The sequence below is a fragment of the Petaurus breviceps genome, unplaced genomic scaffold, assembly GCF_028583685.1.
Source record: "Petaurus breviceps papuanus isolate PSGF00001 unplaced genomic scaffold, PetGlider_PUasm1.0 90654, whole genome shotgun sequence".
In the NCBI taxonomy this organism is placed as follows: domain Eukaryota; kingdom Metazoa; phylum Chordata; class Mammalia; order Diprotodontia; family Petauridae; genus Petaurus; species Petaurus breviceps.
Window position 1 is genome coordinate 4,465,009 of NW_027187301.1, and position 25,108 is coordinate 4,490,116.

Here is a 25,108-nt window from a genome sequence, read left to right on the forward strand (position 1 = left end):
AAAAAAGAAAAAACCAATGGGAGTAAAAGATTCTTGTGTCTGCCACTGATCTTCTGCTAGGGAAACACTAGCAAAAGTATTTGATCTACAGGGAAAATGAATGTAAGATGGGGTTTTGTCTTTTTTTTTATTTTTTTTTCCTGTGTGTCACAGACACCCCCCCCCACTTATCTGCTATAGATTATGAACATCGTTTCAGAATAATGATTTTAATACGTAAAATGAAATACAAAGGAAACCAATTATATTATCTCTTCAGACTAGCTAGAAATTCTATGATACAAGAAACTCTAAGTTCCTGGTTTTGCTATTCTCCATGCATTCTGCCAAACCTTACCCTGTGGACATCATCCATCCATCCATCCATCCATCCACCCATCCATCCATCCATCCATCCATCCATCCAAATATTAACTGAATACCTTCTATGTGTAAGCCACATTGTAAGATATTCATACTACATGATTTCTTTCAAGACTCAGTTCAAGCACCACCTTCTGCAGTAGATCTTTCTTCCCCAAGTGACTAGTTCCTTTCCCTCTAAGGTAACTTTGTATCCATTTCATATGTATCTTGAATAGACCTATATATGTACATGTTATCTCCTTCATTAGAATGTAAGCTCCTTGAGGGCAGGGACTATTGTCACTTTTTCTTTGTTTCCTGGGCACTTATTGCAGTGCCTGGTACCCAGTAAGTACCTAATAAATGCTTGTTAACTGACCTCACAAGATTATTGTGAAGATCAGATTAAATACTCTATGTAAAGTCTCTTAAAATAGGCCTTAAAGCCCTATTTAATGCACTGACTACTGTAACAGTGGATTTTTCTGTGGAGATTTCTGGAATAAATGTTCAGCAGGATTGGAGAGTATTTCATTCATATTACTCACAGTACTGGGCATATAACAGGTGCTCATGAAGTATTGTTTATTGCTATGAAAGCTTCCTAACATTTTACTTTTAAAAATTAATTTTTTCATTTCAATTAATTAATTTTTTCAATTAATAAGTATTAAGTGTCAGATTCAGATAATCCTAGGAAGACTTGTATGAACTGATTAAGAGTGAAGTGCCCAGAACTACATATAGGAAAAGTGGGTGGTATTTAACAAATGGATTTTGAAAAAGAAACAGAATAAAGAACGCCATTATAGAAATATACTGGAGAGAGAGAGACAAAAAGAGAGAAACAGAGACAGAGAGAGAAGAGGGAGAGCAAGGAGAGGAGGGGAGAGAGAGAGAAAAATAGAGGAGAGAAAAAGAGAAAGCAAGAGTGGGCTGTGGGTGAAAGAGACAGAGAGAGAGATGGGGATAGCGGTAAGGGGTGGGGGAGCTTACTGCTCCTCTGATATCCCTGAGTTGTTGGGGGAAAGAGAATCAATGGGAAAATATGGATAAAAGCATCAAAGAATACACAGAAATGGGGGCGGCTAGGTGGTGCAGTGAGTAGAGCACCAGCCCTCAAATCAGGAGGACCAGGGTTTGGAACTGGCCTCAGACACTTGACACAAAAAACTAGCCGTGTGACCTTGGGCAAGTCACTTAATCCCAATTTCCCCCCAAAAAAGAATGCACAGAAATGCATGGTCTATAATCTGTGTCACTGGAAGGAATGTCCAAATCCATTGTGCATTTAGAATTGATAGAGCACTATCTATTGATAGTCCCACCACCCCCATGGATCTTTCTCCAACAATTCTGGCCTATGTTCTATCTCCACCTCTTGGCCACTCAAAGGCATTTTACCTCCGTTACATTATAAGGTTACTTATAAACCTTAAACATTGTATAAAGCTGCTTAATGATTATTCTTATTAATATTATATTACTAGAGGGCAGAGGCAAGATGGCAAATTAGTAGAAAGCAGCCTGCTGCTTAGCAATCCCTCCCCACCCCTCAAAAAAATCTCTACAGGGGCGGCTAGGTGGTGAAGTGAATAGAGCACCAGCCCTGGAGTCAGGAGGACCTGAATTTAAATCCGGCCTCAAGACACTTAACACAAAAACTAGCCATGTGACCTTGGGCAAGTCACTTAACCCCAATTGCCCTCCAAAAAAAAAGGCAAAAAAAATCTCTACAAAGATTGAGCCATGAGCAGGAATTCCAAGACAAAAATCAAAGTATCATTTTTTTCAGCCCAGGTGAGCATACTGAGGTCAGGGTAATGAAACAGACAGTGGGGTCTTTCAATAGCAGAGATAGAGTCTGGTGCGGAGCACCCAGGGACTAAAAAAAGACAAGGCGAAGCAAGGTCCCACAGCCACACTGGGGCACCGAGACCTTGTGCAGGATGAAAGGAAAGTGCCAACTAGCAACTTTGTCACTACTTGGTTTTTGGTTACAGCTCCAGGGCAGCCTGAGTAGGGTACCTGTCCCTAGGAATAGAGCATGGTCTCAGTTCAATCTGAAGCCTAAGTGGAATATCAGATCAAAGATTCTGTCCCTCTGAACCTGCTGAGCTTCCTACCTCGATGATAGTATCTGAGTCTAAAATCAGTCTACTGGAACTTCTTCCATTCAGGGACAAGCCTACAAGAGTGTTGATCAGAACCAAATGCACATCAGGGGCTTGCTGAGCTCAGACCAAGTAAGCAATGATTAGACTTTGCCTCAGATCTCACCACTTTGGGAGCACTGAAAGCTTATAGGTCCCCAGACTAAGCTGTCCCTGAGATGCTGGCAATACCCAGCAAGAAAGAAGCCAAAAACTCATTTCAGATATTACCTCCAGAAATGTGTTGAGCAGAGTTCTAACATAAAGTTCAAAGTCAAGAAATAGGCTGGAAGATTGAGCAAATGAGAAAATAATAATGAAGAGCTATTAGGGTAATAGAGATTCCCAATATACAAACCCAGAAGAAGAGAATGACTCTAAAAAACACAAAGCCTCAAAAATGTATGACTAGTATAAATGCTGGAGAACAAGGTGGTACAGGGGATGGGGTGCTAAGACTGGTGTTAAGAAAACTCATATTCTCAAGTCCAAATATGGCCTCAGACATTTAATAAATGTGTGACCTGGGGCAAGTCACATAACCCTTTTTGCCTCAGTTTCCTCATTTGTAAAATGAGCTGGAGAAGGAAATGGCAAACCACTACAGGATCTTTGCCAAAAAATAGAATTGTGAAGATTCTGAAATGACTAAACAACAAGTATTAATGTTAAATTATGGCATCATTTGACAAGTCTTTACATTGTTTTATTACTGGATTTAGGGCTAGAAGAGACTCCAGAGGCAAGCTAATCCAAGGTTCTCATTTTATACAATAGGAACTAGGCCTGGGAGTCTAAGTGATTTACTCAAAGTCATGCAAGTATTAAGTGGCAAAGGCAGGATTTAACCCATGTTCTTTTATTCCAAACCCATCAGTCTTTCCCCTTTACCACATTCACTTCTATGTTTCATATGGGGGAAAATTCTCTTTCTATGTACTCATTGTAAAGGTAGGGGAGATGCCATGGAATTTTTTTTAATCTCCTGCAGCGCCTGGCATATGTTTCTGGGCACAAAGTATCCTAAATATAGAACTAAAAGGGACCTACAGGTCATCTTCATCTACTTTCCATCAACTCTGTACATATCTTTTATGTATGTACCTAGTTGCTTTCATGTTGTCTCCCCCATTAGAATGTGAGCTCCCAGAGGGTAGGGATTGTTTTTACCTATTTTTATATTCCAAGTGTTTAGCCTGGCACATAGAAAGTATTTCATAGATGCTTAGTGACTGACTCAGAGTTAAGTGTTCTTTCCACTGATACCCAATGGTTCCCACCAGGACTGTGGTGCAGATTGGTGCAGATACTCAATCCAGACTGAAGCAAACTGCATTGAAGTAAAGGTCTGGCTAATGCATATCCTTTATAACCTCTGAATTAATGAGGTGTCTCTTTTGATCCAATTTTGACTGCTGTCATTAGATCGTAAGCTTCTAGAGGGCAGGGACTATCTTTTTCATATGCCCAAAGCATTTAGCATAGTGCCTGGCATGTAATAGATTCTTTTTTTTTTTTTGGAGGGGGGAAGATAGGGAAATTGGGGTTAAATGACTTGCCCAAGGTCACACAGCTAGTACATGGTAAGTGTCTGAGGCCAAATTTTAACTCAGGTCCTCCTGACTCCATGGCCGGTGCTCTATTCACTGTGCCACCTAACTGTGCCCACATAACATATTCTTAAGAAACATTTTTTGACTGACCACTACTAGATCCCTTCCTTTTTTCCTTCCTATTTCTTTTCTCAGTAATCTCTCAGTCACTTGTTACAGACACCTCATTTATCTGGCACCAGCAGCTGTTTAAGAGAATTTTCCAAATAACAAAAATGTACTATTCTAAGTGCCAAAACTTTTTGTTTTAACCATTTAGGGTGAATATCTTTCTCAAACACGAGGTAGATAATACAAATAGTTTACAGATAAGGAAACTGAGATGCATGGAGATTAAGTGAATTGTTTAAGATCACAAAGGTATTAAGTAGCAGAGTCAGACTGAATCCAGGTCCTCTGACTACAATCTCAATGCTCCTTCCATAGGACTACACTGACTGATGCCTGAAATTGCCTCAGTTACCCCATTTTCAAAGTGAAGGGGGCAGTAGTAACTAGCTTTGAAGGTTCTGTTTGCTCCAGATTTATGACTTTATGGGGAAGAAAACAAAGGGAAAATTTTGGATAATCCACCTCCGAAAAGAATTCAAAACTCATTAAGTTCTGGAACGTTGATTTTTTTTTTTAATTTCAAATTAAATATGGCTCTGATGAAGGAACCATATGGGAAGGAGTAAGAGACGAGGTTGGAATGGTGGGAGGTGGGTCTATGAATACTAGCTCCGACACTTGTCCTTTCTAATAACAGACCTGGGGAAGCACCAGGATCCAGAGCAATCCGAGCCGGGATTAGGTGTGGTGGCAGCACAGGCGGTCCCCTCCCCCCATATCCTGGTAAAGGATGAACATGAGCACATTGCCATTTCCTCAACAAAACCTCGCCATCCGTCCGTCGGCAGCTCACGCCGCTGGAAGCCCTGCAGGGGAGAGGCTGGGCAGTCCCTCTTCCCTAAGCTAAAGCCATGAAGTCTCCATCCCCTCCTGTCCAAAGGGGAAAGGAAAACAACCTCATAATATCCTGACCAAGTGAGTGACTTTCTTCAGCCTCAGCCTAACATGAGATAATCGCTAAGCCACAGGCAGACACAGAAAACCACCTCTCCGCAGGATCAGCACCGGCCGGCCGCCTCCCACCGGGGCTCGTTAAGCCTTTCGGCTCGCCCCCTTCCTCCCTCGTCTCTGTCTCCTGGCTTCCTCCAAGTCCCAGCTAAAACTCCTGCTGCTAGGAGAAGCCCCTTCATTCTCCCCCGTTCGCTCTTCCCAGTTGATTCTGTGCGTAGTTGCTCGCACGTTTTCTCCCGCTGAGATGGTAAGCTCGTCGAGGGCAGGAATTATATCCTTTGTCTTTCTTTGCATCCCTAGTTCTTCCCACAGTGCCTGGCACACAGTAAGGGCTTAATAAATGTTTACTGACTGCTCTCTGCTTCTCACAATCCAAAGACAGCTAGAGATGCTGTTGAAATAAATCCAATTTTTATCTCTTGCCCTACCCACCTTTCTCCCCAGAATTTATTCTTTGTCCCATCAGATAAGTCCCACTGGGCAGGGTCACCAAAGGTAGCTAGGCAATAATGGCTAGAGTACCAGCCTTGAAGGTGGGAAGACCCAAATCCAGATCTGGCCTCAGATACCTACTAGCTTGGTAAGTCACTTAACCTCAGTTTCCCCATCTGTAAAACAGGGATAATAAAAGCACCTCCCTTGTAGGATTGTCATGTTTATAAAATAATGTAAGACATTATATAAATGCTAGTTATTATTACCTTTACTCACCAAGGATATCACTATGTTTCTAAAGGGACCATACAGTTCTTAACACAAGTCTAGAAAGATGAGGGTCTCTGTTTAAGCAGAATACTGCATGGTATTTAGGTGTGACTAGAACTAAATTTAAAGCAAGCAAAATGTATTGGGCTGTTTCTTTTTTCTCTTTTTGTAATGGACTTTCCAGACCCTAAGTGGAGGAATGGGGCCAGAGATGGGGAAGTGGGATGTAGGGGGAGGGGAATGAGTGGAGCATGGTCTGGTAGCTTCGATCCACAACGAGGCAAAAAGCTGGCACACCAAATCACCTAACACTGTCCTCTCCTTCCTTGCAACTCCCCTTGTTCCTTACAGCTAATAGAGTGGAAAAAGGCTTTGGAATCAGAGGACTTGAGTTCAAATCCTGCCTCTGATACTACTATACCTGCAAGTCATTTAATCTCCTTGGGCCCCAGTTTCCTCATGTGTAATATGAAAGGGTTAGACTGGACAATTTCCAAGATCCTCTTCAGCTCTGAACTCCCACTACGATTCATCATTTTTATAACATTCCAAGTGTTAGCTCAGCCAAAGTCAGTTGTTTCAGTTGTGCCTAACTCTTGGTGACCCCATTTGGGGTTTTCTTGGCAGAGATGCTGGAGTGGTTTGCCATTTCCTTCTCTAGCTCATTTTACAGATGAGGAAACTGAGGCAAACAGGATTAAGTGACTTTCCCAGGGTCACATAGTAAGTATCTGAGGCCAGATTTGAACTCAGGAAGGTAAATTTTCCTGTCTCCAGATCTGGCACTCTATCCACTGCACCACCTAACTGCACCTTCATTTTTCATGTGAGGAAACTGAGTCTCAGAGGTTAAATGACTTGCCCAAAGTCACATGCTGAAGCCAGGGCTGAAACCCAAGTCCTCTGAGTCCAAAACAATCCTCTTTCCACTATAACAGTCTGTCTTCCCAGGAACACCTTGTCATCACCCTCCCCATGGTGCTCTCAATAAATTCACATGTAGATTGTAAACAGCACACCTTACTTTGGGGCTACAGTTTGCTGAATTGAGTTTGATTGTGTTCATACACCCACACTGGTTCCTGGCTCCATTCTGAGAATGACTGACTTCCAATATCCCGTCTTGGTCTCTGGGCAGTACCTTTATTTGCTGAGTGACTAATGCTACATCTCATCCTGACCCAGATAAAGAGGCAAATGGTCTTTGGGCACAGGGTGAGATTAATTATTACCATTAATACTAACAACAACAATGATAATGGAAGAAGTGGTATTGGGTGGCATCTTGTAGCATTCAGTGGCTCAAATCCAACCAGACCAATACAAGGACCAGAAACAATGCAAGGGATACAATTTTTGCCTTTATTTTTGGAAACAAGGTATTTTTGTTGTTGTTTTGCTTTACAAGCATCAAGAGATCCTCCAAAATGGCTTTATCGACTGCATTTGCCTGCTATTTGGCTGTACAAATCTAAAATAGAAATCCACTGTTGCCCACAAAAAAGAAGGGAGGACTGCTCAGGACCTCCCATCAAAGAGCTACAGTTTGGGACAGCTAGGTAGCACAGTGGATGGAGCACCAAGCCTCAAGTCAGGAGGACCTGAGTTCAAATCCAGCCTCAGACACTTGACACTTAGTCGCTGTGTAACCCTGAGCAAGTCAACCCCCAATTGCTTAGTTTAAGAAAAAAAAAAGCTACAGTTTATAGAGAAAAGGTCACAGCCCCATAGAGGCAGCAAGGTGGCACAGTGGATGGAGTACCAGGCCTGAAGTCACACTCATCTTCCTGAGTTCAAATTGACCTCAGACACTTCCTAGCTGTGTCACCGTGGTCAAGTCACTTAACCCTGTTTGCCTCGGTTTCCTCATCTGTAAAATGAGCTGGAGAAGAAAATGGTAAACTACTAGGTCTTTGCCTAAGAAAGCCTAAATGGGGTCATGAAGAGTTGGACACAAAAAAACAGCTGAATAACAAACAGCAGCTTCACATCTGAGCAAAATGTTGCATCTCTGCTCTTTCTAGCACACTTTGTGTTTCCTCTCTTTTCTGCAAATTTGCTAATATACTATATGCCCTTGCGGCCTCTAATGAATCTGCTGCCATCTAAGCAAGACAAGATGAACGACTGATTATTATCTTGCTTGGTGCTGGTGGTGGGGAGAACTGCTTTCTCTGCAGCCAGAATCTGCCAGGTTTCTTAGCTTACATAATGCTCTACAGAATCACCTCATAGTACCTCTTACACTATTAATGATTATCATGCTTATGATGGCATTCTTAATTGTTTCCTGCCAATCTTCCAAGAAGGAAGATTAATTAGATCATAGCATTTAGAAGTGAAAGGGGCCTGGAGCTCATCTAGTCCAATTCCTTCCTTTTACAAAAGGAGAAACTAAGGAGACCAGGTAGGAAAAAGGACTTAGCCAAAGACACATAGATAAGAAGCAGCAGAGCCAGGGTTCAAGGTCAACAGTCTTCTGATTTTGAATCTAGTGTTTATACTGCTAGCAATCTCTAATGATAAACAAATTTTAAAACGAACAATAATAGCTTCCATTTGTATAGCATTTAATTTACAAAGTGATTTGTTTGCAAAGCTCTTCTTAGTTTAGAATGCTCTCTTTAGCTGGTCTTATAGGAGACAAAGGATGTCCTGGTGAAAAGGGACTTGGAGTCGAGAAGATCGCAGTTCAAATCCTCCCTCCAAAATTTACTGGTTGTGTGATGTCAGGTGAGGTATGTAATGCCTCTGTGCTTTGGCTCTAAGTTTCCTTCTGGCTCTAAATAGATAATACATAATCCTTCCATGTACTACGTTATTCTAGTTCTTAGACTTCTGCTCCCTCTAGTTGCTCTTCGTCTTCCTCTCTGTGTCTGCTGCCTTGCCTTGTTTGCACTCTGTGGAACAAAATACCTCCATGCCAGACATTCCTCTTTCCTGACTCCTTGCATGCATTGTCTCTCCCATTAGATCCTAAGCTTCTTGAGGGCAGGGACTTTCTTTTTACTAAATGTATCCCTGATGCTTAGCACAGTGCCTGGCACATAGTAGACAGTTAATAAGCATTTATTGGATTGGATTCCTCCCATGCCCTCAATGTGGGCATTCCCTTGGCACTTCTCTTTTTGTATTCTTACTTTGGGATACTTTATCTGTTTCAGATATAAACTCCATGTAGATGACTTCTAAATTTTATCATTAGCCCAAACCTCTGCTCTAAGGTCAGTTCTTTTATTTTCATATCACCCACTAAACATTTCCCACCCCCTTAAATGTGGGCACAACTCTTCCTTGACAATACACCAGCCCCTCCATTGCCCCCTTGGCAATCCTAATTCTCCAGAGGCTGTGGGGTTCCAATATTCCCAGTTACAAAACATCCCTAGAAGAATACTGATGTTAAAAATATAGGTCTTTGTTTCAAAGAGAAGCTTGGGGTCATTAAAAGCAATGCCCCAAGTGTCATCTAAGCCATCTTCCTCTTCTTCAGTCCTTCGTCCCATTCACTGGTCATCTGCTGTGTCTGTCCATGGTACTCATATTTAGGGATCAAGTCTATGGGCTATCTATTTAATGCAGAGCAGGTATCTAGATGGCAGGTATTCTTCATTCACTTGGTTACAAACTCATTTGTAAAATCTTATCAAGAGTATAATGGAAAGTTGTGAGTGGTATCAGCCTTGTAAAGCAAAAATCAATAGAGAGAAAAACAAATTTACCCCCCCCCCCAAAAAAAAAAAACAACTTAGTGAGAGATGCTATTCAGCCAAGTCATCCCAGGGACATTTAAGGAAGAAACCAGAAGGCAGACAACAAGCAGATGAAAAATGGAAAAGATCTGTCAAAATTTTTAATAACAAATTTGCTTCCATCAATGAAAGTGGAGCTACCACATTTGAACTCTCCTATCGAAGTCTTTGATGTGCTTCATGAGGAAGAGGAAGTCATCTCAAAATGAAAATGTTCAACTTATCTCTTTTTTCCCCTAAAACTACCTCTGCTTCTGACTTGCCTTTCAGCAAGTTTCTGGTTTCTGGTTCTCTCAAAATTACACAGGGTCCATGATGTTAAGAACACTGATTTTACCCAACAGCAGATAGCAAAAGTAGAGACCAAAGAGGTCAAGTGCCTTACCTAGATCAACACAGCAAAGTCATAATCAAACAATCTCTGCTCTCCCAGTCTTTTTTTAGCTTGGCCAGTCAAGTACCTGCCCCATTTTTTAGGTAATTAATCATGTGCTGCTCTGGATTGCTCTCTTAAGTTATTATTTCTTTCTTAAATGCCTCTTTGTAATGGGGGTGGTGGGGTTGACCCTTGGTTCTTGAAGGCTAGGCAGACTTAACACAGGTCAAAACAACCTGGAAAGACTTGGAATTCTGGCCCAGGGATGGATCTGTCTGTACCTACTGCCTGAGAACCAGGTTGGCTGAGGAGAAGCTGACCACTGGTTGTTGAATTTTGGGGTTTCAGTGACTTATAAAACCTTCTACACAAAAACAGGGAAGGATTTCAGTCTGGGCTGTGGGAAGCTGTGCACACATAGCAGAAAAAAAGCATCTATCTCCTTCGGTACTAAACTAGCGTGATTTGACATTTAATAGGTGAGGCACTCTCCTCCTAGGAAAGTTCACCTGGAAGTCAAGTGGACTTGGCCTCGAGTCCTTCTTTAGACACATACTGACAGGGTGACACTGGGCAAGTCACTTTACTTCTTAGTATGGCTCACCACCTCTACCCCATCCCTCATTCCCCACTCTCTAAGACTATAATTTGTAAAGAAGGGGCTAATCTGTATTACTAAAGGGGGTTACTTCACTGGGAGTTCCCTATATAGTAAATTCATAAATCTTGTCCAAAAACTTTTTCCCCCTATATATTTATATCTTATGTAGTCTTGTCCCAATTTTTGAACCACGCAACTTGGAATATCCTCTATTCATAGGATCCTAGATTTAGAGCTGGAAAAGACCTTAGAGTGAATTAAGTTCAAGCTCTTCATTTTACAGACAAGTAAACTGAGGCACAGAGGGGTTAAATGACATGTCCAGGGACACACATCCAGTAAGTATCTGAGTAGAACTTGAATCCATATCTTATTGATTCCAAGGCCAGTAACCCATTTCCTATACAATGATGAATTCCTACCAAATTCAAGGACATTGATAAGTTTGAGATTGTACAGGGTAGGGAAGGGTCTACATCAGGTGAAGTTAGAGGGACCAGCAATGTTCACTAGGGCGAAGACTCAGGAACTCCTCCTAAAACATCCATGTAGGAGGGCACTCCGGCCAGCCATCTCTTCCATTCCCATTAGGCCTTTGGCCATCTTCACACTCCATCACACCTCCTCTTCCTTCTCCCCATCCATAAACCCCCCCTTTTTAGCTTCCTTTTGTGTGTTGTCTTCCCCCCATTAGAGTGTAGGCCCCTTGAGGGCAGGGAATGTCTTTTTTTCCTGATTTGTAACCCCAGCACTTAGCACAGTGCCTGGCTAAATAATAAATAACAAACTAAAAAATGTTTATTAATAGCCTGACTGATAGCCTCAGGGTGGGGGACAAGATAGTGGTCTTCAAGGATTTAAACGACCATTTTTTAGAAGAGGGATTAGGCTTGTTGTTTGGGTTTTTTTTTTGTTGTTGTTGTCCTTAGAGAGCTGGACTAGGAGAAAGGGTAAAAGTTAAAAACAGGCACATTTATGACTGATGTCAGCAAAAATTTCCTGACAGAGCTATCTAAAATCAACCTGGGATGCTTCAGGAGGTACTGTGATCAGTTCTCCCCCACTAAACGTCTTGGGACAAAGCTTGGATGACCATTTGGAGGGGATCTGGTAAAGGAGACTCTGGGGATTTTATCTTAATTACTGAAGTCACCTCCAACTCTGAAATTCTTCAGTCCTGTGCTTGCATTTCATACCAAGCTCTCAGTGCTGGATGAAATGGAAAAGCTGCCCTTGCACTCCATTTCTGTGACTCCTGCTGATCTACAGAAACATCTATATTTCCACAAGCTTATAAGATCCAGAAATGGGGTGCACAGCTCTACCTTCTCCTCCATGTCAGTAGTTTTCATAGCGTGTCCTTGCTACTAGTGATCTAGAATTTGTTGCATTTCATCTTTAGCCCAACGTTGGGATTTTAAATCCACCACCCATGTTAAGATGAAGCTTGGCCAGACTTACAGCCTAATGGAAAATTAGGAGCATTTTACTAACCTTGCCTCCTGTCTTCTGAAATCTTTCCAAGCAGTTAGAAACAGCTGAATCTCTATTTATGTTTAGGACCAATGGGGATTGGGGGAGGGGTAGTTATCAAGAGGCACAGTTCAACTCAATATGAGAAATTTCTAAACTATTAGTGGCATGCCAGCAACGGTATGGGCTACCATGTAAGGTATAAGTAGGCAGCATGGTCTGACATAACAGTTCTTAACCCGGGTCCTTGCATTTGTTTTGTTTTGAACATCTGAATAAATAACTGCATTCCAAGATAATTGGTTTTCTTTGTAATACTATCGATTTTATTTTGTAAAATAAATTTTCGTTTATTTAAATCTATTGTAAATCTAGATTTGTCTAAATTTATAAAATAAGTAAAAGCTTATGGAAACCCTTTCCAGAATAATATTTTTAATTTAAAAAAATATTATTTTGGAAAGGAAGTCCATAAGCTTCACTAAACTGCCAGAAGAGGTCATAACAACAACATCAAAAGGTTAAGAACCTTCATTGAATTTGGAGTCAGAAAACCTGGGTTCAAATCTCAACCTCTTTGGGCTCTAAACCTGTCACCTCCTTGAAAACAGGAATCATGTTATGACTAATGCTTTTTTTTTTTTGGTAGCTATATAGTGCCCACCAAAATGCCACCAAAACACCGGTTCATAAGAACCAGCTTTTAAATTTTCAGTGTGAGTGATTAAACCCTAGAAATCAGAAAAAGCTACAAATCCAGGGTTGATTTATTGTTTTGTGAAACATCTGTACTTAAGAAAGTGACAAAGGGGGTGGCCAGGTAGCACAGGGAGTAAGAGCACCGGCTCCAGTGTCAGGATGACCCGGGGATCAAATCTGGGCTCAGATACTTAGCACCACACCCAGAAATAACTGGCCAAGTAACCTTGAGCAAGTTACTTATGCCCGATTGCTTTAAAAAAAAAAAGTGACAAAGAAAATATTTTAATAATGCAGATTAAACTTAAAAGTATGTCCAGCATACCTCCACCTCCCCTTCTCCCCTTCCCCACCCCGACCTTGCCTCTACAGAGAACTGGTTGTTAATCATTTACCAACACCCCCCTACTTGATATATGTGTGTGTGTGTGTGTGTGTGTGTGTGTTCATTGACTGTTGACTGATTGATAAACCAATCATAGACTCATCAGGATTAAGGCTCAAGTGAAGGTTAGGGATAATTTAGTTTAATTCCCACATTATATAGATGCAGAAACTGAGACCAAGAGAGAGGAAGTGACTTGACTAAATGGTAGTTAGTAGCTGAATGAGATGCAAAAGCAGTCTTTTGACTCCAAAGCCAGTAAAATGATCTAGGGACAGAGGTAAGGCTAATGAAAGCAAAGGGAGGAAAACATGACAACTGAGTTAGACTGAGTCCAGTCCGGGAAGCTAAAAATAAATCAATTTGACCAAAACTGAGCAAGGATACCATGGAATCTCTCTTCCCACTGAGAAAGTATTCATAACAATACATTCAGATTATTAACCCACGCTCCTTGTTCAGGAGGGGGAAAGGCAGCAGAATAGTTGTGGATGAGGAAACACTAAAGTATCAGTCCTATTATTTTCATCTTGGTTTACAATAACACAGCTGAGGGGAAGTGTGCCACAGTGAAGACAGCACAGAACTTGGAGAGCCCGAGTTTGAATCCTTCTTGAGAAACTTGCTAGCTTTCGTGACTATGGGTGGCAAGTCACTTAACCTCTTTCTGAGCCTCAGTTTCCTCATCTGTAAAGTGAGTATTGTGATGGACCTCCCCCACCCCATCCCTACTTTATTAAGTTGTCCAATGAACCGAATGAGAAAAAGGGTGATTTAAATGCTAATAGGTTAAAGTTTCAACTGAAGACCTCTAAACTTTAAAAGCCTTAAAAGCTTACAACTACACTAAGACTTTTGGGACACTCTGTTGATGTGAAATGTTCTGCAAACCCTTAAAGCACTATGTAAATGTAAGCGGCTATCTTTGGACTCTTGGCTAGGGTCATATCCAGGGGAGAAAAAGATATGAAAAGCCACAAATAGTTCAGTATGTGATAATCATGTAATTTATAATTTATGAGTATATTATACCATAATCTGCATGTGAGCATATACAGGTTAACATATGCCAGTCTAATTTATACTGTCTTCTAAAGCAACTTCCAGGTTAAAAGAGTTACAAGCTACTTCCACTACTACCCTCCATCCCTCCAACAAATTCCTTTCTAACACTAATTCCTAACCAGTAATGAAAAGCAAATCAGAGGCATACATAATGAATTAAGGAAAGGTCAGGGTGAAGAACAATGCATGAGAGCCACTAGAAATCCAAAGTTGGGACCTCCTCCAGTGTTCCTCACTTTCAGGCTAGAGACTGTGTGACAGGCTTTGGAAGGAGAGGGTCTCAGAGTCTCAGCTTTGCCCTTTTGTTGGTATTGTTCAGTCATTTCAGCTGTGACTGACTCTCCATGACCCCATTTGGGGGTTTTCTTGGCAAAGATACTGGAGTGATTTGCCATTTCCTTCTCCAGCTCAGTTTACAGATGAGAAAACTGAGGCAAGCAGAGCAAAGTGACTTGCCCAGGGTCACACAGCTAGTAAGTGTCTGTGGCAAGATTTGAACTCATGAAGGTGAGCTTTTCTGATTCCAAGCTTTTCCATTTACTACCTACATAATAAGGAGACTAATTGGTATAGTATATAGAGAAACTGGGTCTAAAGTCAGAAGGATCTGAGTTCAAATCTAGCCTCAGATGCTTAATAGTTGTATGACTTTGCACAAGTCACTTAATCTCAGTTCCCTCAACTGTAAACTGGGAAAGATAATAATAGCTAATAATATGTACATTAATTATTACACTGATATTATTTTAATGAACTATATTATGATATATACATATATACATGTATGTATATGTGTGTGTGCATACACACAAACACACACACACTAAAAACCACTGATTTCTTCTTGGTTCCTCTCATCCTTTCTTCTTTCCAACTCCAGGTTTTGTGCTGAGGCTACTGGGGGACAGGCAGGGAGAACAAAGCAGCAGAGTAGAGAGAATTTTGATATCTTACCCATGTGCTGTACAGTCTGAGACAGAAAACCCTGCCCTAGACCATATTCCTTTCTTATTGCTGTCTCTGCCCCCATCCCACACACCACCGTCTCGGAGTCTTCCCTTTAACTCCATTAACCACTCCATCCAAAACTCACTCACTAATTAGAAAAATACCAAGAGTCTTTAATCACTCTTCTTCCCGTGTTTTCTGAGAACTTGTCTTTAAGTGGTTGAGGTCATCTGCACCCTTCTTTCCCTTCCCTTCATCCACCCCCACACTCCACAGAGACTCTTGGAGTTAGTTGTTCCTTTCCAGAAATGCAAGGGGCTCACAGAGCCCAGAAGGAACACCAAAGGAACCACTTCATTATTCCCCTGCCAAAGTGTGCTGTATTTATCTGCTTAATAACATCGTTCCACCTTGAATGTCCCACAAAATGATTTACTTCAACCTATTTCTCGAGACCTGTGTCAGCACAGTGAAGCCTAAGGTACAGCCTGCAGCTGGGCAAGCTAAATTTCCACAGCAAATGACCTCATTTTGCCCCAGTGGGGAACAGGTCACTGCAGATCATGGCTTAGGCTGGAAGAAGGTCCAACATGGGTAGGGGTGCTTCTAAAAGGAGCCCTCCTCATCCATTCCTGGCCTCCACTCTTAAACTTGTAGGATCTTAGAACTTTAAAGCTGAAAGCAAACCTAGAGGTGACTACTACTACTATTACTACTACTTCATCATCGTCATCATTAACATTTATATGTCGCTTTAAAGTTTACACAGGGTTTTATGTATATTATCCCATTTGAGCCTTGTAACAATACTGGGAGGCAGGCATATCTACATTTTACAGATGAGGAAACTAAGGTTCATTCACAGAGGAGCCTGGACTCACATGGCTAATACATGTGTGAGGCAGGATTTGAACTCAGGACCTCCTAACTCAAAGCTCAGCACTTGATTATCCTCCAGCTGCCTCCAGAACCCCTTCCCTCCCTTATTTTATAGATGAAGAAAGTGAGTTGCACTGAAGTGGGATGATTCGCTCCAGGTTACAAAGGGAGTTAGCATGGGGCAGCCAGGACTAGAAACTTTTTTCCTGCTCTCTCCACCACACCATGCTGCTGAGAGAAAGCTACTTACTCACCTTCTGTGTCTTTTACACCTGCCTCACTGTTAGCAGGTTGGCTGCTCTCAGACTGGAAATCCCCAAAGAGCAGGGCATATGCTGCAGGACATTCTATCTCCCTGATTCTAAGTCTTTGTTCAGGTGATCTCCTCATCCCTGGGAAGCAGACCCTCTCAGTCCTGCCTCCCAGAATCCCTAGCTTCCTTCAATGCCCAACACACAGAAGCGCCACTTCCTGCATTAGACTTATTGATCTGGCCCCCAGAGGCCTTTCCCTCTTCAAATGTTTTTGTATAAACTTTGTGCATACTTTATATATAAAACTTACCTGCATATAAGTTGTTTTCCTCCAAGTAGAACCTCTTGTGAATGTAGATACTGCTTCCCTTTTAGCTTTGTATGGTCAGAGCCTAGCACTGAGCCTTCCTCATTGGAGGCACTTATAAACTCTTGCTGAATTGAATATGGAGGTAATGTGCCACGTGTAGAAATGGTCCTTTACTCTGCATCACTGGACCCCATGGAATTCAAATCTCACCTCTGCCACTTATTACTGACTAGTACCAATTGTGTACTGAACAAGTCACTCAACCTCTCAGCCTCAGTTTCCTACTCTGTCAAATCACAGTGTGATAGGGGTAACCTATGCAAACCTTAGAACATTATAAATCTTAGTTGTGTTCCAATGAAGATTTTAAATTAAATGATCTCTAAGGAAAGTCCCAAATCTACCATCCTACCCGATTGAACTAGCACACAATCTGTGAGATTCTCAGACAGGTGCAGAAAATTTTAGGATAAATCCTAAAGACACAGGAGGAAATCGTTTCTGGGTGCTGGGGATGGGCACCTGGGGCCTCGTGGGTAACTTTTTGGAGTCTGGATGCCATCTGTCCCTCCTTTCTCCTTCTGAGCCCTTCGGGAGTAACCACAAACTTGGCCCTAGGGGCAGCCTTTCCCAGCCAGCCCTGCCCAGCTGTTAGAAAGGAGAACAAAGTGCTTGTGGCAAGGGATCACTGGGAGGGCAAACATCCATACCACTCTCCAGGATATGAAAAAATAGTTATTACCCAGTCTGGGCACTGAACCCATTCAGCTTTCCTTCTCCCCCCCCCCCCCCGTCCTCCTCCCCCGCGACGGCCCACCCCTTCCCTCCCCCCACGGCCTTCGGGCACTCGATGCTGAAAATATCAATTCAGCATTTGTGCAGTACATGCTGAGGGAAGCAATAAAAGTCCTTAAAATTAAAAAGGATGTGGCTTTCAAAAGGGAAGAACCCATCATGGATTAGCTCTTTTCACCACTCCCCTCTTCCAATTTGGGGGCTCCCACCCCCATCCAAGCCAGGAAGGCTTTCTCTGTCTTCGCTCCCCTGCCTGAGGGTCGGGCTGGGGCGGGGGGCGGTCAGGACACTCTTAGGGTGAACAGCCGCTCCACCTCCCGACGCCCCTGGCGGGGGACAGCTTCTCTCCCAGTTCAAGCCTTCCCTGCCTCGTGTAATTGCCCTGGCAGGCACCCCGAATGACTGTAAGTTGGCCGGGAGAGCGGCAGCAATTCAGGCGACAGCGATTTCACAGTAAGGGGCCTGGGGCTGGCCTGGCTTCTTTTCCTCCGGGGAGCCGCATTTTTCTAAGATTATTATTCCTTGGGCTGGCTGTTCAGCTACACGGCGTCATTTCCCTTTTGGGTGGGAAAGTTTTTCCTTTTGCACTAGACTCTTATTATGATTTCAGTCTCCTTTGGGGGGAGGGGGAGCATCTCCCAAACAAACGAGGCTAGGGTTAGCCAGCATCAAAGTTCAAAGATTAGAGAAGTCCAGGATGAGTACCCCATTTATGGTGACTGCAGAGGGGCAGGCAGGGTCCAACAATAAACCGGGGGGGGGGGGGGGGGAGGTCATTAAGCATCATCTCCGAGCCTCAGCAGTTCTAGCCCATATTAATGGAACATCAACTAAGTACCCAGAACTGTGCCCTGGGAAAAGTACAGTGGATATAAAACACTGAAAAATGTTTGTTCCATTGAATTGAACTGAACTGGGTGCCTGCCCTAAAGGGACTTGCAACCTAATGGAGGTAGAGGAAAGGGAAACAATAACACATAGAACATTTTTACTTATCAACAACCAAAATCTTGAACTTTACCAACAGCAGGAAAAGAGTATAAGAATATGCAAACTGGAGAGAGAAAAAAATACAGTGCCTCTGAGGTTTCTCATGCCTTTGCTGTGGATCCTGATACAAATCTTATTTCTATGAAATGGACATTTTAAAGAGACGTCCTAGATCAGATTAGTACTGAACCTCAAAATGGAGAATGAAAAGAGAATTTTCAATCATAATTCAATTCAATTCAACAAACATTTATTAGAACATTTACAATGTGCCAGGCATTGTACTTGGGAGGGGAGAGAGAGGGAGGAGAGATTATAAAGACAAAAACAAATCAGTCCCCACATTCAAAAAGTTTATATTCTTGTAAAAAAAAATATTTTATTGACACTTTTAGTTTTTAATGTCATTCATTTAAAAATAATAAATAAATCCTTTCTCCCCTCTCACCATACCCAATGAAGCATTCCTTGAAACAAAGATTAGACAACAAAGAATTCACCAAAAGCAAACAACACAATGACCATGTTTGACAGTAGATGTGATACCACATGCCAATGGTCCCCCACATCTGCAGAGAAGCAAAAGAAGATCATTTTCTCAGCTCTTTATGGAGCTTGCCTTCTACGAGGAGAGTAGATGATGCCTTACACATGAAAGACACTCAGTTAATATTGACTGACTTGGTGACCCAATCCAGAAAACCCAAACATTTCATTTAAACTAGTAGTGTCAACTCATTCTTCACCAAATATCTAACCTGACAATCCTATGTACTTGTAGTTTCCAGTGTTCCTAAACGACATCCTCCCCTCTCCCACTTATTCCTACCTTCTGCTTCTGCTCCCCTCTAAATCCTAATTAGTCACATTGGCTATGTAGGATATATGTAGGTATTATGTTAGATGATTTACTGGGTACAGCATTGGGCTTAAGAGTCAGGAAAACCTGAGTTTGAATCTTGTCTCAAGTACTAACTAGCTGTGTGACCCTAGGTAAGTCATTTAGCCTCTCGGCCTCATTTTTCTCATCTGTAAAATGGGACCATATAACAGCTAAGGTCCCTTTTAACTCTATTATCCATGAAGACTTTTCCATCTGTAAGAGACCTCAGAGTGATATCACATACTCTAATCCTTTCATTTTACAATAGAGAGAATGTAGCAGAAGAGACTGCAAACACCAGCTGATCCAGGCTGCCTTTGAATTACTCCATGCTTAAACCATCTTCAGAGACAAAGCCTTGAAGGCCTAAAAATTAGCATCTGATAATGCATACACTGAAGACAAAATTGACAATCAGTGGATCAAGCCTTTACTAAGCACCTACTGTATAAACAGACCTGAAAAACTAGCATCCTCTACTGCACAGACTTTGGACAATACTGACAATCAGTCAATCAAGACTTTATTAAGCACCTATTGTGTGACAGGCACTGTCTGAAAGGCAGCGCCTTACAGTTCCTAGGCCATCAAAGTAAAAGGCATTATTACAAGACTCAGGTATAAGATTCATTTTCCACCAAATCTCTTACCCACAGCAGGACAGATCAACTGCAAAATGGCTAAATTGCCTGAACAAATTCAAACATATCCAAGTGGTCATTCACAAGAGACACTGTCAAAGGGGCTTCTGAGTGGGTTTGAAAGTTAAATTGGAAGATCTCATAGGGTGCCTTCATAAAGCCCCCCTTCCAGTGCCCAGGTGGATCCAGGTAAAAAGAGCCCCCACTTACAAAGAAAGTCTCCAGCAGTTTCCTAGTTTATCTATGAGGACTGAAATCATCTGAGACAGATTAAAAAGTGGCATTGATTGAACCTACCTTCAGACTCTCTGAAAACAAGCACTAGCTCTACATTCTTTCCCAGACTCATCTGTAACTTCTAGCAGTTTTCAGTTGGTCAGCAAGCATTTATTAAGCATCTGCTATATACCAGGCACTGTGCTAAGCACCAAGGATACAAAAAAAGGCAAAAATACAGTTCCTGTCTTCAAAGAGCTCATATGCTAATGGGGGAGATAAATATACAGGTATATATGATGGATATAATAATATAACCAATGTTTCTATAGTACCTACTATGTTCCTGGCATTATGCTAAGTGCTTTACAAACATTATTATCACATATGATCCTCACAGCAATCCTGGGAGGTAGGTGCTATTGTTATCTTCATTTTATAGCTGAGGAAACTGAGGCACAGTGGCTAAATTACCTGTCCAGGCTCACACAGTTATTATATGAGGTCAGCTTTTAACTGTGCCACCTAGCTGTTTCTAGAAGGGGACTTAGGTGAACCCCTTTATTTTACAGATAAGGAAAATTAGAACCAGAGAAGTAGGGACTTGTTCATAGTCACCCAGATGGAAAGTGGAGCCAGGACTTGAACCCAGGTTTTCTGCTTCCAGAGTCCATGCATTTTCCACTCCTCTTCTTCCTGGATTCACCTTTCTGACCATGAGCCTCTAAGGTTTAGCCTCCAATTATGAGAACAGAGAGTTTTTGTTTGGACCCCACAAAAGCAAATTGTCCAGATTAGATGACAGGTTTGGTTTCTCTCCCCAGTTTCATCCCTGATTTCTCTTCCCAAAAAGGGGCATTCATTTTTTTTCAGCCATGAAACTTCAACTTGAAACTCCCAAACCATAATCTCAAATGCTTCAGACTAGGGAACAGTGTTCAGTCAAAGCAAATCATTTGCCACACAACACATCTCATTACCTACATGCTGTAAACACGATCTCACTTAAGCCAAGAGGCAGCTCTCCAAATCCTATCTTCATTCAATAAACATTGATTTAGCACCAACTGTATACAAAACACTGTGCCTAACCACTGAGGAGTTACAAAGTTTAGATAATACAAGGTGCCTACCTTCATGGAGTTTACATTCTACTAAGGAGATAAAATACAAATACAGATGATTATAATACATGATATTAAATGATAAGTGAATCAGAGAGGTTCAAAACAAAAATAATGTGAGGGCCAAGGGAAGCACATTCCTGACTGGTGGGGGAACAAAAGAATCATAATAGAATGGTTACCTTGGTAACTATGTGAAGAGTGGACTGGAGAGAGCCTAGAAATATGAAGACCAGTCAGAAGGTTCTTAAAACAGTCATAAGATCACAAAATCAAAGATTTAGAGCTGATAGGAAACCTACAAGTCATCTAGTCCAACACTCTCATTTTTATAAAGAAACTGAGGCACAGAGAAGTTAAGTGACTTGGCCAAGGTCATACAGATAGTCCATATAGAAAGTAATCTAGGGTAGTAGCATTGTGAATAGAAAGGAGGGGAGATGAGAAATATTTCTGAGACAGAATTGACAAGATTTGGCAACTGAGTAGATATGAGGGGTTTAAGGGAAAGGAAAGAGTCAAAGATGGTTCCAAGGTTTTGAGCCTGAATGACTAAGTGAATAATGATATCACTAAAATAAAAATTTAAAAGTTGGACCAAGGAGCAGAGTTGAGGGAGAAGATAATGAGTTTAATTTTGGATCTATTAATTAATAAATTATTAATTGAGATGTTGCAAGGAAATCTGGGTAAAGTTATCCAGCAGGCAGATGGAAATGCAGAAGTAGAGCTCAGGGTCTGGGCGTCTAGATTTGGGAAAGCTATCCTTTCAACTTCTCAGTGAAAACTGAAGCCACCGGAGCTGCTAAAGTTAACAAGGAAGGCAATACCTAGAGAAGAGGACAGATGCTTCATGGGGGCTTATTCAGTGGACCTCCCTTTCCTCCCAGCCCATTCTATGTTTATCTGGGCAGACATAATAACAGTCTTTTAGAATTTGAAAGGCTATATCTCCTAGTCCTAGAGGACAGATTTATACTTGTTCTGTTCTGGCCCCAGAAGGTAAAACCAGGAAGTAATGGATGTAAGTTGCAAAGAGGTAACTTTGGGCTTGGAGTAAGAGAAACGTTCTTGACAATCAGCTGTTGAAAAGTGGGCAGCCTCAGGGGGTGGGAGATTCTTTTTCATTGGAGTAAAGGCTGGGTGACCACTTGTCAGGTGTGCTGTAGAGGGAGCTCAAAAATGATGTGTTGGACTACATCGTTAAGATCTCTCCCATCTGAAATTCTGGGATTCTGTGACTTGCATGTGGTCATTATTGCAAGGAAGATGAATGCTGGAGGCAAGCCTCAAACTCTGGTCTTCTAAATACAAGTCTAGTGCTCTCCTCACCATACTATACTATTTCTCATATAACAGGATATGCTGCTGTGGTTAGGGTAGAAAGTTTCTCAAAGAGGAGAGTTCTTGCTGAGGACCCAGTCATTATAAAAGAAATACTACTGTTTATTATTTAATTCAAGGCAGGATCTATATAGCCTTGGTCAGGTAAACCCCAAAAGTTTATGTTGAGTGTGCAATGACCTCTCAATGAGACAAACTGAATTTTTTCCATCTCTAAAAGAGTCACAGTGTTACAGTGAGTATTCCAATCATTCACCAAATGCTACATAAAAATAAGAGATGTGTCACTCACAGGAAGGATACTTAGACAGTTCAGGAAAGTTGAGTAAGCTCAGGTAGCTATCCCTTTGCATCCTTTTTAAAGCACCCCCCACCCACTTTTATCTCCCGTTTACTTACATAGCAGTCCTTTGTGGGCAAGGCATATTATTTCACAGACGGAGAAACAAAAACTAACTGGGGAGGGGAGGGGAAGAGAAATGACAATCTCAAAGTATAGGTCATTACCAAGAATCATGACTGTCAGATTTTTACACCAGACAGAGGAAGGATGTAGATAAATAGCAGAAAGTAGGAAGAAGGGAAAGTCAATCATGTATGCTTTAGCAGAAGTTCTTGTCCAGGTAAAGCCTGAACTAGAAGACCTCAGAGGATCCTTCCAACTGGTTGATTCTGTAACTGAAAAGCAATTTCTAAGACAAAGGGAGTTTGGAAAAGATGAGTGGTTAATGGGGGAGGCTCAAAGGAGATATAATCCCCTATGACGACAGGGTTATTTTGATCAACCTCAACCTTTCAACCCTTTCTTAATTCCTCTAATCTCCTAGTTAGCTAATAAGAAATATATATATATATATATATACATTATATATGCATATGTATGTATACACACATTTCTTTTTTAAGGGGGGGATGTTGGATGAGTGATTTTTCAAAATGTACCCTTTTAAAACAAAAGAAGTTCAGTGCTCAAACTCCAATAACCTCATCTATTAAAACTTGGAAGTAGTAACATGTCAGTCACATAGAACATCTGAATTCAAAACTACCTAGAGAGACCAGTTCAGAAGGGTCAGTTGTGAACTGTATCTGGCCAGAAAAAGTCTGTGGGTTAAGGACGGTGGCCTTGGAGGTGAAAGACTGGAAGAGCGGGTGCCAAACAGGACATGTAAAGAACAAGAGAACAAGCCTCCCCCCAGCTTTCTTCCCTGCTTCTGGGAGCAAGAGATGGCACCCACCGTGGCGGAAAAATTTTACCTAGCCACCTCTATCCAAGAGCAGAGCCCAAGAAGGTAGAGCTCACCAGGGTCCACTGTCCCGATGCACTCCAGAGCAAAGAGGAAGGTGGGGGCACAGAGTAGGGAAAGATTCCTTAACGTCCACTTGGTAAAAGCTTGGTAAAAGCCTGGGACCCACTGGACCAGCCCTGACACAACTGTAATGAACTCTGCTTGTGTGACCTTGGACTCTCCAGCCCAGGATGCAACCTGCTGCACCCAGAGTTAAGTGAGCCGAGGGCTCGGAGATGCGAGGGGACGCCCCCAGCCAACCTCCTGCTTCTCTGCGTCCGCTATCCCCCCCCCCCAAACCCAAACATTAGTAGAGAAGCAGAAGCCCGGAGCCCGCGGATGCCCCTGCGCTCCCTCACTCACCCGTGATCGCGCTCCGACCCTCGGAGGCGCGGCGGAGTGCTGCCCGCGGCGTCGTAACCCCCCGGTGGGGAGGAGGGTCGACGGGGCCAGGGGACGCTGGGGCCCGGGTGATATTCTCCCGCTCCCGGGACACAGGCAGCGAAGGCAGCGGAAGCCCGAAGTGGGGGCCTGGCTCGGGCTCCGGCTCCGTGGCCGAGAGGGGAGCTCCGCTTAGCTGGCTCCGGGGTGAGGCGGTGGACACCAGCAAGGATGGCGAGCCCCAAGTCTGGGAGACCCCGAGCAGCAGCGGCAGCAGCAGCGGCAGGAGCGGAGGCAGCCGCGGCCAGAGCAGAGCGCACGGCGTGGCCATGATCCCGGCGCCCAAGCCTCACATGCCCAGCCGAACCGGCCTGGGGCTGGGGCAGGGGCGTGTGTATGCGCGTGTGTGTATGTGTGCGAGCGAGCGTGTGTGTGTGTGTGTGTCCGGGTGTGTGTGAGAAAGAGAGAGAAAGGGAGAAAGATGCAGGGAAGCGAGAGCGGGTGGTGCGGTCCCGGGGAAGAGGGAAGAGCTGCAGGGGAGCAAGGGACCGTTCCCGCTTCAAAAGTTATCCCGGACCGCAGCAGGACCAGCGAGGGGCCGAGGCGAGGCGAGCAGCAGAGCGGAGGAAAGGCGGACCCGGGCTCAGCTACATGCTAATTAGCCGGAGCCCTCCAGGGCCCCGGCCCAGCTCCTCCTAGAGGTTGACATCACTCCGGCGGTGGGGCGGGCAGCTTCGGCCCCAGCTCCCCCCAGCCCGACCTAAACACAGAGGGGGCGGGGAGAGGGCAGGGGAAGAGCCCAGCCCTGGCTGGGGGGGACGGGGG

General features: G+C 42.9%; 1 protein-coding gene across 1 annotated transcript in view; it reads right to left on the reverse strand.

Annotated features, from left to right (window-relative positions):
* The window catches only part of HEG1 (heart development protein with EGF like domains 1), a 127,591-nt gene extending 102,551 nt beyond the window's left edge, over positions 1-25,040 (reverse strand). Inside the window, exon 1 of the mRNA XM_069064972.1 lies at positions 24,266-25,040. Within this exon, the coding sequence (XP_068921073.1) occupies positions 24,266-24,614 (349 nt within the window). The 5' untranslated portion in view covers positions 24,615-25,040. The remainder of the gene's footprint in view (positions 1-24,265) is intronic.
* Positions 25,041-25,108: the final 68 nt, after the last annotated feature.